Source organism: Myotis daubentonii, chromosome 15 (genome assembly GCF_963259705.1).
Source record: "Myotis daubentonii chromosome 15, mMyoDau2.1, whole genome shotgun sequence".
Taxonomy (NCBI): Eukaryota; Metazoa; Chordata; class Mammalia; order Chiroptera; family Vespertilionidae; genus Myotis; species Myotis daubentonii.
Genome location: NC_081854.1, coordinates 18,748,004 through 18,764,620, shown reverse-complemented (window position 1 = coordinate 18,764,620; position 16,617 = coordinate 18,748,004). Strand labels below are relative to the sequence as shown.

At 43.0% G+C, this 16,617-nt stretch overlaps 1 protein-coding gene across 2 annotated transcripts in view; it reads left to right on the top strand.

Annotated features, from left to right (window-relative positions):
• Positions 1 to 7,142, top strand: part of LOC132216848 (carcinoembryonic antigen-related cell adhesion molecule 21-like) — a 169,395-nt gene extending 162,253 nt beyond the window's left edge. The window contains exons 5-6 of one of the 2 annotated variants that reach the window (XM_059666466.1): positions 3,562 to 3,688; positions 6,644 to 7,142. In XM_059666466.1, coding sequence (XP_059522449.1) covers positions 3,562 to 3,688; positions 6,644 to 6,671 — 155 coding nt within the window. In that variant the 3' untranslated portion in view covers positions 6,672 to 7,142. Of the gene's footprint in view, positions 1 to 3,561; positions 3,689 to 4,806; positions 5,231 to 6,643 lie in introns of those variants that run through there. The other variant, XM_059666465.1, reaches the window with a different exon arrangement.
• The last annotated feature ends 9,475 nt before the right edge of the window (positions 7,143 to 16,617 follow it).

The window sequence follows — 16,617 nt, the reverse complement described above, 5'->3', positions numbered from 1 at the left end:
TAAGGTCAAGCTTAATTATGCTAAGAGGGCTCTGCCCTCTAAGCTGGGACTTGTTTGTGGCTCTGCCACGTCAATCTGAGGCTTAACTCTGGAGCCGCTCCCTACACTTTGTGATTCCATCTTGGTAAGGTTTTGTGTTTGTCCATTTCATCTAAGTCATCCAATTTGCTGGCATACAATTACTCATAGTACTATTATAATTCTTATTATTTCCATAGAATTGGTAATAATGTACCCACTTTCATTTATGATTTTAGTAATTTGAGTCTTCTCACTTTTTTCCTTAGTCAAACTAGGTTAAGTTTTGTCAATTTTTTCATCTCTTTTGAGGAATCAACTTTTTTTTTTTTAATATATTTTATTGATTTTTTACGGAGAGGAAGGGAGAGGGATAGAGAGTTAGAAACATCGATGAGAGAGAAACATCAATCAGCTGCCTCCTGCACACCCCACACTGGGGATGTGCCCGCAACCAAGGTACATGCCCTTGACTGGAATTGAACCTGGGACCTTTCAGTTCACAGGGCAACGCTCTATCCATTGAGCCAAACTGGTCAGGGCAGGAACCAACTTTTTGTTTCATTGATTATCTCTCTTGTTTTACTATTCTGTAATTTATCTATCTCCACTCTAATCTTTATTAGAATTTAGTTTGTTCTCTTTCTCTAGTTCCTTATGTTGTAGAGTTAGGTTACTTATTTGAGATCTTTCTTCCTATTTAAAGTAAGCATTTGCAATAGCAAATTTCTTGCCCAAGATTTTCAACTTCTCTGAGCCTCATATTCCACAACAGACAATTACAATAAGAGTACCTGCTTCGTGGTATTGTTTTAAGTATTTAATGTGCTATTGAATCAAACCCTTAGCAAAATGTCACACACAACAGAAATGTTTCATGGTATTGGCTGCTATTATTACTCCTATTATCACTGGCCTCTATGAAGTCAGTGGTCCTAGAGTCCAGGATCCACCCCTTACTAATCATATGACTTTGGGTAAATTTTTCACCACTCTAAGCCTCAATTTTTTCATCAGTAAAATGGAAATAATGTCTATCTGACAAGGTTATTATATGAATCAGATGAGATATAACAAAAGCATTTAGCACAGAGTCTGGCACATAGTAAGTGCCCCATAACAGCAGGTAAAATTAATATTAATCCTTAATCTTGAGTTCACTAGTGAGAGCAACAGAAATGGGGAAAAAAAGACACAGATGCAAAATGATTTAATTTAGGGTTAGGGGGGCATTACACACACAAAAATAAATCATTATAGGAAAAGAAAAGAGGAGTTGAGTGCAAAGTCTCAAGCCTGATTTGTTAGTTTTCATCCCCTGAGAGGCAGCCATGATGAGATTAGACATACAAATATTTATTTGGAAAAAAATCCCTGTGAAGAAAAGAACGTGGGATGGAAGTGGGAGGAGCCTGGAAGTTTCCTCTGGCAAGGATGCAGATCTGGTGATTGTGTAGGAGAAAGAAAAGAAAGATTTAGATTGCAGTGCCATCTTTTCTGTTGTTCTTTTTTTGTTTGTTTGTTTGTTTGTTTACCCATCTTTGTGAATTAACTTTGGAAGACAGCAAGCCATCTGCATGAAAAGTTTTGAAATTATGAAAGATGATTATATAAGAATACTTAGAGAACATTTAAAGGATATAACATTACTGTTTAGTATTCACTTGGCAAACTGAAAAAGAAAAGTGCTGACATTATGCCCCTTTTAGACAATTATTTTCAAGCTTTAGTTTGTATAGGAAATCTTTAGGGTGCTTGTTAAAAATTCCAGATTCCTAGACTCTACCCATAAAAGTTCTGACTCAGAATGTCTGCATGTCTGGAGTGGGACCCAGAAGTTTGTGTTTTTAGAAAACATCCCAAAGAATTCTGTTGTAGGTGGTCTTTGAAATACTACATACTGGTTTAAAGGTCTCAAGTAACTCTAGACAACATCTGTAGGCAAAAAGTAGTCCTAGGTAGGGAGTGCTTTCTTCCTAGAATCACTGTGGATCTCATGCAAAAGTCAAAGGAACACAAACTCTCCGGACACCATGACTATGGGAGCTAAACATCCCTCTGATCTAAAGAACACTCCCGACCGCCCATAACGATCCAGGATGAATATCTGTAATGACCAACCCATTATTTTTACCAGAGGAAACTAGGAGACTGCCCTTTAACTCTGCTACCAGGGCTTTTGGAAGCTCCAAACGGCTTCCTAAAATGTGACCTTTCTCCATGAGCCGTGGGCCTATGAGATGAGAACCTATCACTTCCCCATGCACCATCTCCCCGCTATGTTCCCTCGAGCATCCCTCCTTTCCAGGATGGAATGCTGTGGAACAAAACAACGGTGTTAGTGGTGACTACTTGGGATGGAATCATTTACTTCTCAAGGAATGACACTTACCCCTCTCAGGGTGATTGGAGAGCATATGTCTGTTCCAGGTTAGGAAAGGGAGCTGGGGGTTCACAGACTGTCTAAACAGCAACATTTCTGCAACCTATGGGGTCAGTATGCCTTCTGGGTTTGCCACCACAATCCTTAAATGGAAACTTTTTTCACGGTACAGGAGCTGGCAGAACTTTTTGCTCTAACTTGAATAGGAAAAAAAATTCTCCTGCACAAGACACCTTTAGGTTTATTTAGGGAGTTAGGCCTCAGGAAGAGACCTGTTTTAATTGTGTGTGTTTTTTTTATTCAACCCTGGAAGTAGTGAAGGGAAGCAGGGTGGACAATACCTTTAGATCCCCAGTAGCTCTCATTTTAAAGCATGTTGGAAACACCTCCAATGCCATGTTTTTTTAATGTTGTGGGGGGAGGGTGTCTGTGTGTGAGAGAGGAAGGGAGAGGGAGAGAGAGAGAATTATTGATCAGCTGCCTCCTGCACACCCCCCACTGGGGATCCAGTCAGCAACACTGGCATGTGCCCTGTCTGGGAATCGAACCAGTGACCTTTTGGTGCAGGGAACGATGCTCCAGCCACTGAGCAACACCTGCCAGGGCTACAGTGCCTTCTAAGACAGTATCTGCAAGGCTGATGGGGAGTCCTTGAGCTAAAGTTACCCACAAGATGAAAACCATTGCTCACAGCATTGGGCTTATTTCAGATCCCTGCTGGGAGCCTGGGGGACCTCTGTGCAAAGTAGGTGGTGCATTCACCACCTTTCATCAGTTCAGTCCTCACCAAGGAGACCCGACTAACACATACTCATGGCCGCCACACCTGGTACAGAAAAAGCGCAACCATGAAAGGTGGGAAGTTATGACTTACAAAAATGGCCATCAGCTTCCTCACATTTCCAAAGCTCTAACCATATCTCAGTGCAAAAAGTCCAGGTTGGAATTGTGTCAAGTCTGGGCACCAACATAGAAATACAATGAGAGAAAAAAATTAGAGGATATAATTAGCTATTTATCTCATAGCAACCCTCCCAGGGGAAATTTCTTCCTTGGAGGAACAAGTAGAGACTACTTCATGCTGGGAGTTGTTTCCCAGGGCAGCCACACTGTAAAATAACGTCACCTCCACTCATTCTTCTCTTTTCTATCCATGACAGATGATCCAACACTATCAAGTCCTGGCCTCTCAGTTGGGGCTATGGCCGGCATCGTGGTTGGCGTCCTGGCTGGCGTAGCTCTGGTAGCAGTGCTGGCGTACTTCCTGTGTATCAGAAAGACTGGAGGGTATGACGGTCTTCCTCTTGCTCCACTTCCTCCATGGCTGATGACCATCCTGGGAGAGGGAAGGAGACTTCCCCTCTGTCTCTGGGCCTGGATCTGCTCCTCCTCCTTCTTAAATCCCTGCTTCTCAGCACTGATTCCTGAGGCCTCTTCTTCCCTGGTCTTCAAGCTTCCTGTACCCCACCCTCTTTGGAACATGGTTATTCCCATCCCCCTGTGGTTTAGAGTGGGCAGATCTGACTATGTTCCTTGGTCCTATAGTCAGGGAAACCAAGGTCCAAGAAGGAAGACAAATCAGTAAACGAAAAGAGTAGCAGGAGAAAGCGAGTTGTGTGCTCTGCCAACCATAGGAAGAGGAGAAGAGAGGGGCAGGACAGGAAGAGAACCTTAAAAATACGTGAAACCAGCCTGGCCTGTGTGGCTCAATGGTCGAACATTGACCCATGAACCAGGAGGTCACAGTTCAATTCCCAGTCAGGGCACATGCAAGGGTTGTTGGCTCAATTGCCATAACAGGGCTTGCAGAAGGCAGCTGATGGATGATTCTCTCATCATTGATGTTTTTATCTGTCCTTCTCCTTTCCTCTCTCTAAAATCAACAGATTTATATATTTTTTAAAGCTGAAACTAAAGGCCTTTTGGGTAATAAATAAAGAATGAAAACAGAATCAACAAAGCCAAAAGGTGTCTAGGTAGAAATAGGCTCAGAAGCAACTGATAAAGACTACTCTTTATCAGTTTGTTCCCTGGCCAGGTGTACATTCTCAGTCAGGACACAAACCTAAGTTGAGGGTTCTATCCCTTGATGGGCATCTCTCTCTCTCTCTCTCTCTCTCTCTCTCTCTCTCTCAATCTCTCTCCCTCTCTTCTCTCTTCCCTTCAGCTTTCTGAAGTTAATAAATACCAGATGAAGATTTTTTTAAAAGGGATGGGCCTGTGTGAATGTTAGTGCAGCAGGAAAGGAGTGCACTCTAGAAGGGATGGTGGGTACACTGAAGAGGAGCCCTAGGAGGAAGGCAATACTGACTCTAGCATAAATGAGCGGACAGTGTCCTTCTTACTTCAAGGAGCAAAGATCCTGTGCTTGGGAATAGCAGTCACAGTCTCTGATATTTATTTAGGGCAAGCGACCCGCGCGATCTCACAGAGCACAAACCCTCAGCCTCCAACCACAGTAAGTAAAGCCATCACCAGTGAGAGCTGGTGTGTTCTACCACGTGCCCTGCCCTAGCAGGAAACCTGGTCCCAAGGACTCAGTACCTTCTGAAATGTTAGAGGGGATCTCCACTTCCCAACCTTAGGTTGCCGTAGGTCCTCACACCCTTCTAGTCACAAAAGATTCCCCTGAGACCCAGCCCTGGGAGAGACTCACTCAGCCAGACCTGGCAGGCCTGAGTAAGATGGACATGTTTTCCAAAGCCACTCCTCACCTTACCCCTTCCCCTCCTCCTCTATTAGGGATGTGGGCACTCTCCTTTGGTGAGACTTTCCCTGTCTTGTGGTGCTCTGGGTGCGGTCAGTCTCTATGCCCCTCCTTGCCACTGGTGCCTGTTGCTGAGAAACTCAACTGGGCAAAAACAACACCTTGTGAGCTGGGGGGAAAAATTCAGAAGTGGACTGAGGCCTCCCTGCCCCACTCACCCCTCAACCCCACCCGCTCCTGCTGGTACTAACACCCTGGGTCTGGACCACAGACTCTGAGAGAAGCGATTTCCTTAAGTAATCATGGGCCACATCCCACCCTCCTCCCACCACCTGCCACCTCTTTCAGCTAGAAATCACAACAGCTTAGGAACACCGAGGCTATAAGACCATAAGTCAGCTTTGCATTTTCATGGATTGCTAACTCTTCTTTCAACTCCCAGGTCAGGGCCACTCCGACAACTCACCGAACAAGGTAAGCACAGCCAGTTTCACTGGCTCATTTTCTCATGCATATACCCCTATAGAGAATGGAGTACACTGGAGGACACAAGTGCGATCACGTTTGAATCAAGGTTCCTCAATGCAGCAACAAACCAAGGTGTATTGGTTAACTACTCCCATGAGCCTACCTCATGCAAGAATGTGGGCTCTGGAGTTACCCCCATCCTGAGTTTGAATCCTGGCTGTGACTCTTAGTTCCTCTGTGACCTTGGGCACGTAACTTAATCTCTCTGATCCTCACCCTGTCATCTGTAAACACGAAATGCTGCCTACTTCAGAGAGAAGCTGAAGGAATGAAATGAGATAACACATGCAAAGCACCAGCATGGTGCCCAACATCAGGAAGGCACTGGGTCATTCTCCCTCCTCTACCTCAGTCTGATCCTGTTCTTCCTGTTAAAGGATAATGTCCATTCCAGTGGGTCTGAGGTCTTAGTTCCTTCACTTTATAATAACGTTACTGAGCTCCTCTCATTTAGCCTTTCAACAGAGCACACATATGTGTTGAAAAGTGCTTAAAGCATCTGTATATGTTAACAATGTATAAATTACCATGAGTTGAGCATACCCTTGTAAGGTAAGTAACACTGAAATGACGAAACAAAACATGTCATCTCCCTGCAAAATGAAACCCTCCAGTCACTTTCCTCCAAAGAGTAACTATATCCTGCCTTCCAATGCACTAGATTATTTTTGCCTGTTTATGCTCTTACATTAAAAAGCACAGTATATCCTTATTTGTGTCTTGTTTCTTTCGTTCAAAATGGTTTTCATGAGACTTATCCATATTGTTGTATATATTTGTAGTTGTTCATTCTCACTGCTGTATCCCCCTCTTCCATTGTATGAATAACATAATCTGTCTTCTAATGATCATTCAAATGATGTCAGCAAGCAGAGAAAATGGGAAATAAAAATCCTCCAAAACTAGAAGTTTCAAGTGGCGAGAGCAGGTGGTGCCAAATGACTGGAGGCCAGGTGAGGGCCCGGCCTGTGACACTGACTTAATTGACCACTTCTCATCCCTTTCAGATCCATGAAGTTACATATTCTTTGCTGAGCTTCAGTGGCCAAGAATCAAAGCAACCAACGTCAGCCTCCCCATCCCCACCAGGCACAGAGCCAGTTTATGCGGAAATAAAAAAGAAGTAATGCAGCCAGCCCAGCTCACCACACTGCTGCCTGATTCCAAGTCTCATCCCATCACTAGGAGACCCCGTTGCCCTCAGGGGAAAGGAGAGGATGCGACCACAACCCCGGAAGAGCACACCTGGAAAGCCTCTTTCCCCTCTGCGCGCCGCCCCCCCCCCACTCTGTCATGAGGCAGCTCCAGGCTCCTGGTCACAACCCCTCCCTTTGGTGTCAACAGGTGAAAAGAGTCTGTAGGAAGCCCAACCTTCCTTTGCATTGAAATTTGGCTCATTAAATTAGTACTAGAACCAACAAAGTCTAGAGATGATTCCTTAAAAAGTAAACTTCTGGCCCTGACCGGTTTGGCTCAGTGGATAGAGCGTCAGCCTGCAGACTGAACGGTTCCAGGTTCGATTCCGGTCAAGAGCATGTGCCTTGGTTGCGGGCACATCCCCAGTGGGAGGTGTGCAGGAGGCAGCTGATCGATGTTTCTCTCTCATCGATGTTTTCAACTCTCTATCCCTCTCCCTTCCTCTCTGTGAAAAATCAATAAAATATATTTTAAAAAATAAAAGCAAACTTCTGGATGAATGATTAAGAAAAAATGAGGGTGGGCACAATAAGCAATAATAGGAGTAAAAAAGAAAACAATGACAGCAGGCAATAGGAGGACATCAGGAGCGTCTTTATTGCAAATATTTGAAAAATTAGATTAAAAGGAATAAATGCTTAGAAAAATAAAATGAAACCAGAACTAAGTCAAAAAGGAAGAGAATTATGAGTAGCCCTATTAACCAATAGACAAACTGAGTTTATATTTTTAATCCTTCCAATAAAGGATACATATAACCTAGATTATTTGACAGGAAGTTTTCCAAACATTCAAGCAACAATTAATTCCTTTTTTTTTATTATTCATTTCAGAGAGAGAGAGAGAGATAGAAACATCAGTGATGAGAGAGAATCATTGATTGGCTGCCTCCTGCACACCCCACACGGGATCAAGCCCGAAATCTGGGTAACATGCCCTGACCAGGAATCAAACCGTGACCTGGTTCATGGGTTGATGCTCAACCATTGAGCCATGCCATCCAGGCAAGGATCAATTAATTATAATATTACAGGTGCTCTTACAGAAAACAAGAGAGAGACACCCCCCCCCCCCCAGCTCTGATTGTGTGGCTGGCAAAATGTTGACCACCAAATCAAAAGAAACTTGCTAGACATGAGCAGAGCAGGGACATGAGCCAAGTACAGAGACTCACCAGGGCAGAAAGCTCCAGATGACTCAAGGAGCACAATTGAGAAAACAAGAACCTATGCTCACCCCCCAACCCCCATCTTTCATATTGCTTTTCAGGCAGTTTAGACCGGCTGACATTTTCCTCCCTAAAGATAACATCTAGGCTTCAGTTGTATTTCAGCTCCAGGCCCAGAAAAGCAGAAAAACCAGACAAATGACAGGGCTGCCTCAGGACCTATTGCACTGACTAATAACTTCCTGCCCTGGCATCAACCAATCAGTGGCAACCACGATCCTGAAAGAGTACACCTGGGATGCTGATGAATATTCTATTAAGACCCTCCCCTGAGACCTCCCCTAAGATTTCCACCTGAAAGAAAGAGAGAAATGTGCTCAGGATGAAGGACCCAGTGTGCACTCTCCCTCCAAGGAGCATGCCCTTCCCATTCCCCGACAAGCATGTAACCCCCAACCTCTAAGGGACCCCATGAGACCTGCAACCAGGGGAGCAATGGGCAGCGGCAGCTTGTCCCCGGCTAACCTCCTGCACTTGTCTCCCAGGGCTCTTTTCTCTGACTTCTCAGAGTCAAAGCAGCCCAGTCTAGGCTTCTCTGTTGCTTCTTCTATGCCAGCGGTTCTCAACCTGTGGGTCGTGACCACTTTGGCGGACGAACGACCCTTTCACAGGGGTCGCCTAAGACCATCCTGCGTATCAGATATTTACATTACGATTCATAACAGTAGCAACATGACAGTGATGAAGTAGCAACGGAAATAATTTTATGGTTGGGTCACAACATGAGGAACTGTATTTAAAGGGCCAGAAGGTTGAGAACCACTGTCATCTATGCCCTTGTTTCACGGTCCTAAGTACATTTTTGCTGCCATCATGGGGTACAATACCTTTTGCTCAGTACTGCGTAGTCCTTCCCATGCATATCCTCATCTCCCATCCCCTTTTCCTTAAATAAATTCCATTTTCTTTAGTCACCATCTGAGATGGCCACTTAATTCTTTCAAAACTCAGAAAGGAAAATAACAGGCTAATATTAGCAAGTAGGAACATCCTTTATGAACAGTAACACAATCAGCAATGAATAAAAACGATAATGTGCAGGAAATGTGGGTTTGTTTCAGAAACACCGTTTCACAATATAAAAGTCACTGTAATTCACAGCATTAAAGGTTTAAAGAAGAAAAAACCATGTAAATTTTTCAAAAGACACTTTCAAGAAAAACTCCACCTAAAATTCAGCCTCTATTTATGTTAAGAACTTAATAAACCAGAATAAAAGGAACTTCCTTAATCTGAAAACGAGTGTTTAAAAAATGTGATAGTAAAGCGTGGACTGAAAGGGGCCACACACTAAACACAACGAGCTCAGGGAGGCCTGGGTGGTGGCCTTGCAAACTCAGAGACCTCAAGTGACCACAAAGGACGGTGTGAAATGAAACCTTTTAACTAAAAGCAGTTTATGGCAGCTAGTAATGTCCTAGGCTAGACTCTTACCTAGCAAGTCAATTTTGACTTTAACTGACCCTGAAACAGAAGGGAAAATCAGTGGCTGGTTTTTTTTAATCCAGGCATTTCAATTGGAATTGTTTTCTGAGAGTCTGAGCAGTACACGTTCACTGTATAAATGAGAGCTGAAGTCGTTCAACTCTGAAGATAAGGGGCATGTCCTCCTTCCAGCCCAAATCTCCGGTGTTCTTAATAACTAAGGATTTTTTGTGGAGGTGTCAGAGGTCATTCCTCATGACATGCAGGAGCCCACAGTGATATTCCAACTCAACTGTAATTAAACTGACCAGCTCATGAGGAGGAGCACCCATGAGGCCACCTGGTGCCCCAAGCCCCTCTAGTTGTCTTAGACAGCTGGGAGAGAAATCAAGTCACATAAGAGGGTTCAATAAGACTCAAGGGGTAAGAGCTTCCTGGAGTTCAACCCATAAGCAGTAAGTACACTTTTTTTTTAAAAATATATTTTATTGATTTTTTACAGAGAGGAAGGGAGAGAGATAGAGAGTTAGAAACATCGATGAGAGAAACACCGATCACCTGCCTCCTGCACATCTCCTACTGGGGATGTGCCCGCAGCCAAGGTACATGCCCTTGACCGGAATCGAACCTGGGACCTTTCAGTCCGCAGGCTGACGCTCTATCCACTGAGCCAAACCGGTTTTGGCAAGCAGTAAGTACACTTTGACCCACTATATAACATCCCTAGAAAATTTGCTCAAACTCTACAGATATCCAAAACCCACTAAAATTAACATAGGAAGTAGTGCTTCCAAGGCCGGGAACTCCCAGACCCCAAACCTCATTCATACTCCTGATAGGGAGCCTTTACTTTTTTTTTTAATGACCATTTTACTTTATTTTTAAAAATATTTTTATTGATTTCAGAGAGGAAGGGAGAAGGAGAGATGGAAACATAAATGATGAGAGAGAATCATTGATCGGCTGCCTCTTGCACACCTCACACTGGGGGTCCAGCCTGCAACCTGGGCATGTGCCCTGACCAGGAATCAAACTGTGACCTCTTGGTTCATAGGTTGATGATGCTCAACCTCAGAGCCACGCCGGCTGGGCGGAAGCCTTGACTTGCAAGTAACTTATAGAAATGAGAAGATTGAACTAGAAATTATATTAATTTAAAATGGCCTTGGCCCAACTCCTCTGCTCCTGCGAGAGTTACGAGTTGAGCCCCAGCGCGCTGGAATAAAGCCTCTTGGTGTTTGCAAAAAAAATAAAAATAAAATAAAATAAAATAAAATAAAATGGCCAAAATGCACCTGACTGGTGTGGATCAGTGCTTGAGTACCGACCTATAAACCATGAGGTCATAGTTCAATTCTCAGTCAGGGCAAAAGCCTGGGTTGCGGGCTCAGCCCTCAGTGGGGGGCATGCAGGAGGCAGCCAATCAATAATTCTCTTTCATCATGAATGTTTCTATGTCTCCCTCTCCCTCTCTGAAATCAACAAAATTATATTTAAAATATAAAATAAAATGTTCAAAATGCAGTTGTCTTTGGTGCCTAAATTAATTTTTTCATGCAAAAATTAGAAAAAAAATGAGGGTTTTAAAATTAAACTAAATGGATGAATGGGAAATGTGTCTTGATTTGGAAATTAGAAGTTCCCAAGAAAAGCACAGATAAATTTTAAAAAATAATAATAATAAATTCTAGAGATTGTCTCTGAACTCTTCTGAAGCTCATAAATGCTTACACTTCATTCTTCCTTCTTCTATACCTCCTCCACTATATCATTTGCTCTCAGAGCTTCCTTGTTCAGCCTTGCCCTTCCCCTCCCTTCTTCCTTCCCCTTCTGTCTCCTCCACTATCACTCTCTACTGACATAAGGAATTCTAATAGCTCCCTTTGGAGAAAAGTAGACCTCAGATGCAACAGGATAAGAATGGGGTTGTTAGAAATACTAGGAGAAAATGACATAGAGACCAAAAAAACAATACAGAAAATCAATGAAACCAAGAGCTGGTTCTTTGAAAGGATAAACAAGATTGACAAACCTCTAGCCAGACTCACCAAGAAGCAGAGAGAGAGGACCCAAATAAATAAAATCAGAAACGATAGAGGCGAAATAACAACAGACCCCACAGAAATACAAATGATTGTTAAAAAATACTATGGACAGCTCTACTCCAACAAACTAGACAACCTGGAGGAAATGGACAAATTCCTAGAAAAATACAACATTCTAAAACTCAATCAGGAAGAATCTAAAAATCTCAACAGGCCAATAACTATGGAAGAAATTGAAGCAGTCATCAAAAAGCTTCCAGCAAACAAAAGCCCAGGACCAGACGGCTTCACAGGGAAGTTTTACCAAACATTCAAGGAAGAACTAAAACCTATCCTCCTCAGACTACTACAAAAAATTCAAGAGGAAGGAACACTTCCAAGCTCATTCTATGAAGCCAGCATCACCCTAATACCAAAACCAGGTAAAGACAACACAATGAAAGAGAATTACAGGCCAATATCCCTCATGAACATAGATGCCAAAATCCTCAACAAAATCTTAGCAAATCGGATCCAGCAGTACATCAGAAAGATCATACACCATGACCAAGTAGGATTTATCCCAGGGATGCAAGGATGGTACAATATCCGCAAATCAATAAACGTGATACATCACATAAACAAATTGAAAGAAAAAAACCACATGGTCATATCAATTGATGCAGAAAAAGCATTTGACAAAATTCAACACTCATTTTTGATAAAAACTCTCAGCAAGGTGGGAGTAGAAGGATCATACCTCAACATAATAAAAGCCATATATGACAGGCCCACAGCCAACATCATACTCAACGGACAAAAACTAACACCATTTCCCCTAAGAACAGGAACAAGACAGGGATGCCCCCTCTCACCACTCCTGTTCAACATAGTACTGGAAGTGTTAGCCATTGCAATTCAGCAAGAAGAAGAAATAAAAGGCATCCAAATCGGAAAAGAGGAAGTAAAACTGTCCTTATTTGCAGATGACATGATATTATACATACAAAACCCTAGAGATTCCATCAAAAAGCTACTAGACTTAATACATGAATTTGGCAATGTAGCAGGATACAAAATTAACCCCAAGAAATCTGAGGCATTTCTATACACCAATAGTGAACTTTCAGAAAGAGAGATTATAAAAACAATCCCATTTACCATTGCACCAAAAAAATTAAGCTACCTAGGAATAAACTTAACTAAAGAGGTAAAAGACCTCTACTCAGAAAACTACAGGACGTTGAAAAAAGATATAGAGGAAGACATAAACAGATGGAAGAACATACCGTGTTCATGGATTGGTAGAATCAACATCATTAAAATGTCCATACTACCCAAAGCAATCTATAAATTCAACGCACTTCCCATTAAAATACCAACGGCATACTTCAGAGATCTAGAACGAACTTTCCAAAAATTCATCTGGAATAAAAAAAGACCCCGAATAGCTGCAGCAATCCTGAAAAAGAACAAAGTAGGTGGGATCTCAATACCAGATATCAAGTTGTATTACAAAGCCACTGTTCTCAAAACTGCCTGGTACTGGCACAAGAATAGGCATATAGATCAATGGAATAGAATAGAGAGCCCAGAAATCGGCCCGAACCAATATGCTCAATTAATATTTGACAAAGGAGGCAAGAACATATAATGGAGCCAAGATAGTCTCTTCAATAAATGGTGTTGGGAAAATTGGACAGATATATGTAAGAAAATGAAACTAGACCACCAACTTACACCATACACAAAAATAAACTCAAAATGGATAAAGGACTTAAATGTACGACAGGAAACCATAAAAATTCTAGAAGAATCCAAAGGCAACAAAATCTCAGACATATGCCAAAGCAATATCTTCACTGATACAGCTCCTAGGGCACTTGAAACTAAAGAAAAAATGAACAAATGGGACTACATCAAAATAAAAAGCTTCTGCACAACAAGAGAAACCATCAACAAAACAACGAGAAAACCCACTGTGTGGGAAAACATATTTGCCAATGACATATCTGATAAGGGCTTAATCTCCAAAATTTATAGGGAACTCATACAACTTAACAAAAGGAAGATAAACAATCCAATCAAAAAATGGGCAAAGGACCTAAATAGACACCTTTCAAAAGAGGACATTCAGAAAGCCAAGAGACATATGAAAACATGCTCAAAGTCACTAATCATCCGAGAGATGCAAATCAAAACAGCAATGAGGTACCATCTCACACCTGTCAGACTGGCTATCATCAACAAATCAACAAACGACAAGTGCTGGAGAGGATGTGGAGAAAAAGGAACACTTGTGCACTGCTGGTGGGAATGCAGACTGGTGCAGCCACTATGGAAGACAGTATGGAGTTTCCTCAAAAAACTACAAATGGAACTCCCATTTGACCCTGTGATCCCACTTCTAGGAATATATCCCAAGAAACCAGAAACACCAATCAGAAAGGATATATGCACCCCTATGTTCATAGCAGCACAATTCACCATAGCTAAGATCTGGAAACATCCTAAGTGCCCATCAGTAGATGAATGGATTAGAAAACTGTGGCACATCTACACGATGGAATACTATGCTGCTCTAAAAAGGAAGGAACTCTTACCATTTGCAACGTCATGGATGGAACTGGAGAGCATTATGCTAAGTGAAATAAGCCAGTCAATAAAGGAAAAATACCACATGATCTCACTCATTCATGGACAATAGAGACCATTCTAAACTTTTGAACAATAATAGATACAGAGGCAGAGCTGCCTCAAACAGATTGTCAAACTGCAGCGGGAAGGCCGGGGAGGGTTGGGGGGCAGGATGTAGGGGGGTAAGAGATCAACTAAAGGACTTGTATGCATGCATATAAGCATAACCAATGGACATAAGACACTGGGGGATAGGGGAGGCTAGGGGACTGTCTAGGGCGGGGGGATAAAATGGATACATATGTAATACCCTTTGTAATACTTTAAGCAATAAAAAAAAAAAAAAGAAATACTAGGAGAGAAGGGGTCTCTTCTGACTCACCGGACCCCGACCCCGTTGCCCAGGAATGGTCATGTGGGCGGGTGACTTCATATCCAGAGGGCAGATTTACCTTTTGTCTCAGCATCGCGGCCTTTTGGGAAAGGACTTACTCCGCAGCTGGACAGGCAGCTCCCCCCACACCCACAAAGAGCAAGAGCAAGTAACGAAAGCAACTCTGGGCCCACCAGGGAGAAATCGGGTGGAGAAAGGGCACTGGAGCCTGACTGGTGTTTTTATAAACTTAAACTTTCAAACCTTTTATAAACCTTTCTACAATTTGTACAAACCTCTTTTTATCTATTTAGAAATAACCATCATTAGAATCACTCAATTTCGATCCTTGTCCTGCAAAAATGTGTTTTTATTATACTTTATGCCTTCTATTCTTATAACTATACAATGTCTTTTTCCACTTAATTTGAATTTTTACTTCTTCAAAATCTCAATTTCCAATGATAACCTAGAGTAAATAACTGTTAGGTGGCTCAGGAGTTGAACCAAGCCAGTCAGAGAATAGGAAAGGAGAAAGTTTTATTCTGCGTCCCCGGGCGAAACCCACCAGCCCAAAGGTGGGGCCAGTGAATTCGCGCCAACAGGGAGGGGGGCGCTCTATTTTATACTGCGGTTGGGTGAGGGGCGGGGACATGAACTGAGGAAGTTCCTGCCGCAGCGGGTCAGCAGGGCATTCAGGAAGGAGTCAGTATCTGTGTCTGGCACGCTGATCTGTTAGAAATTCCAGGGAGGGTCCATTATCTCGTCACGCATCTGCATGTATCTGATCCTGGGCTCTCTCCAACCTAACAATAGCCAGTATTCCTTCGAATGATATTTATGAACACGCTTTAAACATACTCTTACTTTCAAGAAAATGCACCTGCAACAAAGCACAAGACATTACATCAACAGTTCCAAATCCACTTTGTAGATCTTCTGTAATAAAAAGCTAAAAAGCAGGCAAACTTAAGACTTATCTAGCAATTAATGTCTTGGTATTTTATGTTATTTTAAAATATTTAGATGTTAAATAACTTTTATTATTTAACCCAGCAATGCTTCAAAGTTTAAGTTACCAACGACTTTGGAAAACTATAGTCATATATAACCACTGAAAAGCTTTATTAAAAACCCTTCATTTCAGTTACATTTATTGTCTTAACAACTCTATGAGGTTTTAAAGCCAATTATTATCCAAGCCATTTCCCTGATAAATTTTGTAACAGGAATAGCATGACCTTGACAACTTTTTAGGAGGCTGGAGACAAGGTGGGGTGGGGGGTGGAGGGTGGGGGAAAGCAGGCCCCCCGCAGCCTCTATCTCAAGACTGCAGCCTCCAGCCACTTGGAGTCAAAAGCACCACATTCTTTCCCTGGAGGGGAGGGACCGTATTCCTCCCCGTAGCTTCTGAAAGGCGGGGCTAAAAGTGAGACTCTGGGGCTGCAGTTGAGGGGTAGAGTGAACGTGTAGCATTGAGGATGCACATTCCCCAGTGATCAAGCAAGTTTTGGAAGAAAGAGGCCTTGGTGAGAGAGTAAGCAGCCCCCATGTCTACAAAAAGTTGAATTGTCTTACCTGTCACTTTGAGGGCCACCCTTGGCTCCAACCCTTCAGTGGTGATGCTCTTAGTGGGGGCCGACTGGAGCGTTGGCCTTTGTGTGGGTAGGTTTGTTAGGTCTGGTCAAATAATTGAATCGATACCCCCTCCCCTGGGAACTGACCTTTAGGCCACTTCACAACGGACATTCCGTCTTGCATAGACCACATTCCACTTGCCAAGACCATTATCTCTCCCCTCCGGACTTTCCTAGGATCCAGATCACCCAGAGAATTCTCCTCCCAGAAAAAGTCCACCTAGAGTCCTTTAAAATCTCTGACCCCCTGTCTCTGGGTGCTGGCGCCATTTGGGGGCTCAGCCCATCTGGTTTGCGGATGATCGTATAAATCCCTCACCATTATTGGCCTCGTGCGTTCCTCCTTCAGCGACCCTAACAGGTTCTGGTCCTGGGGACGGTCCAGTCCCCAGGACAGTCCCTCTGCCAATGGCTGAACTTGTGGCAGAGGGGGCACGGCCCTTATACGGTGCCATATGGC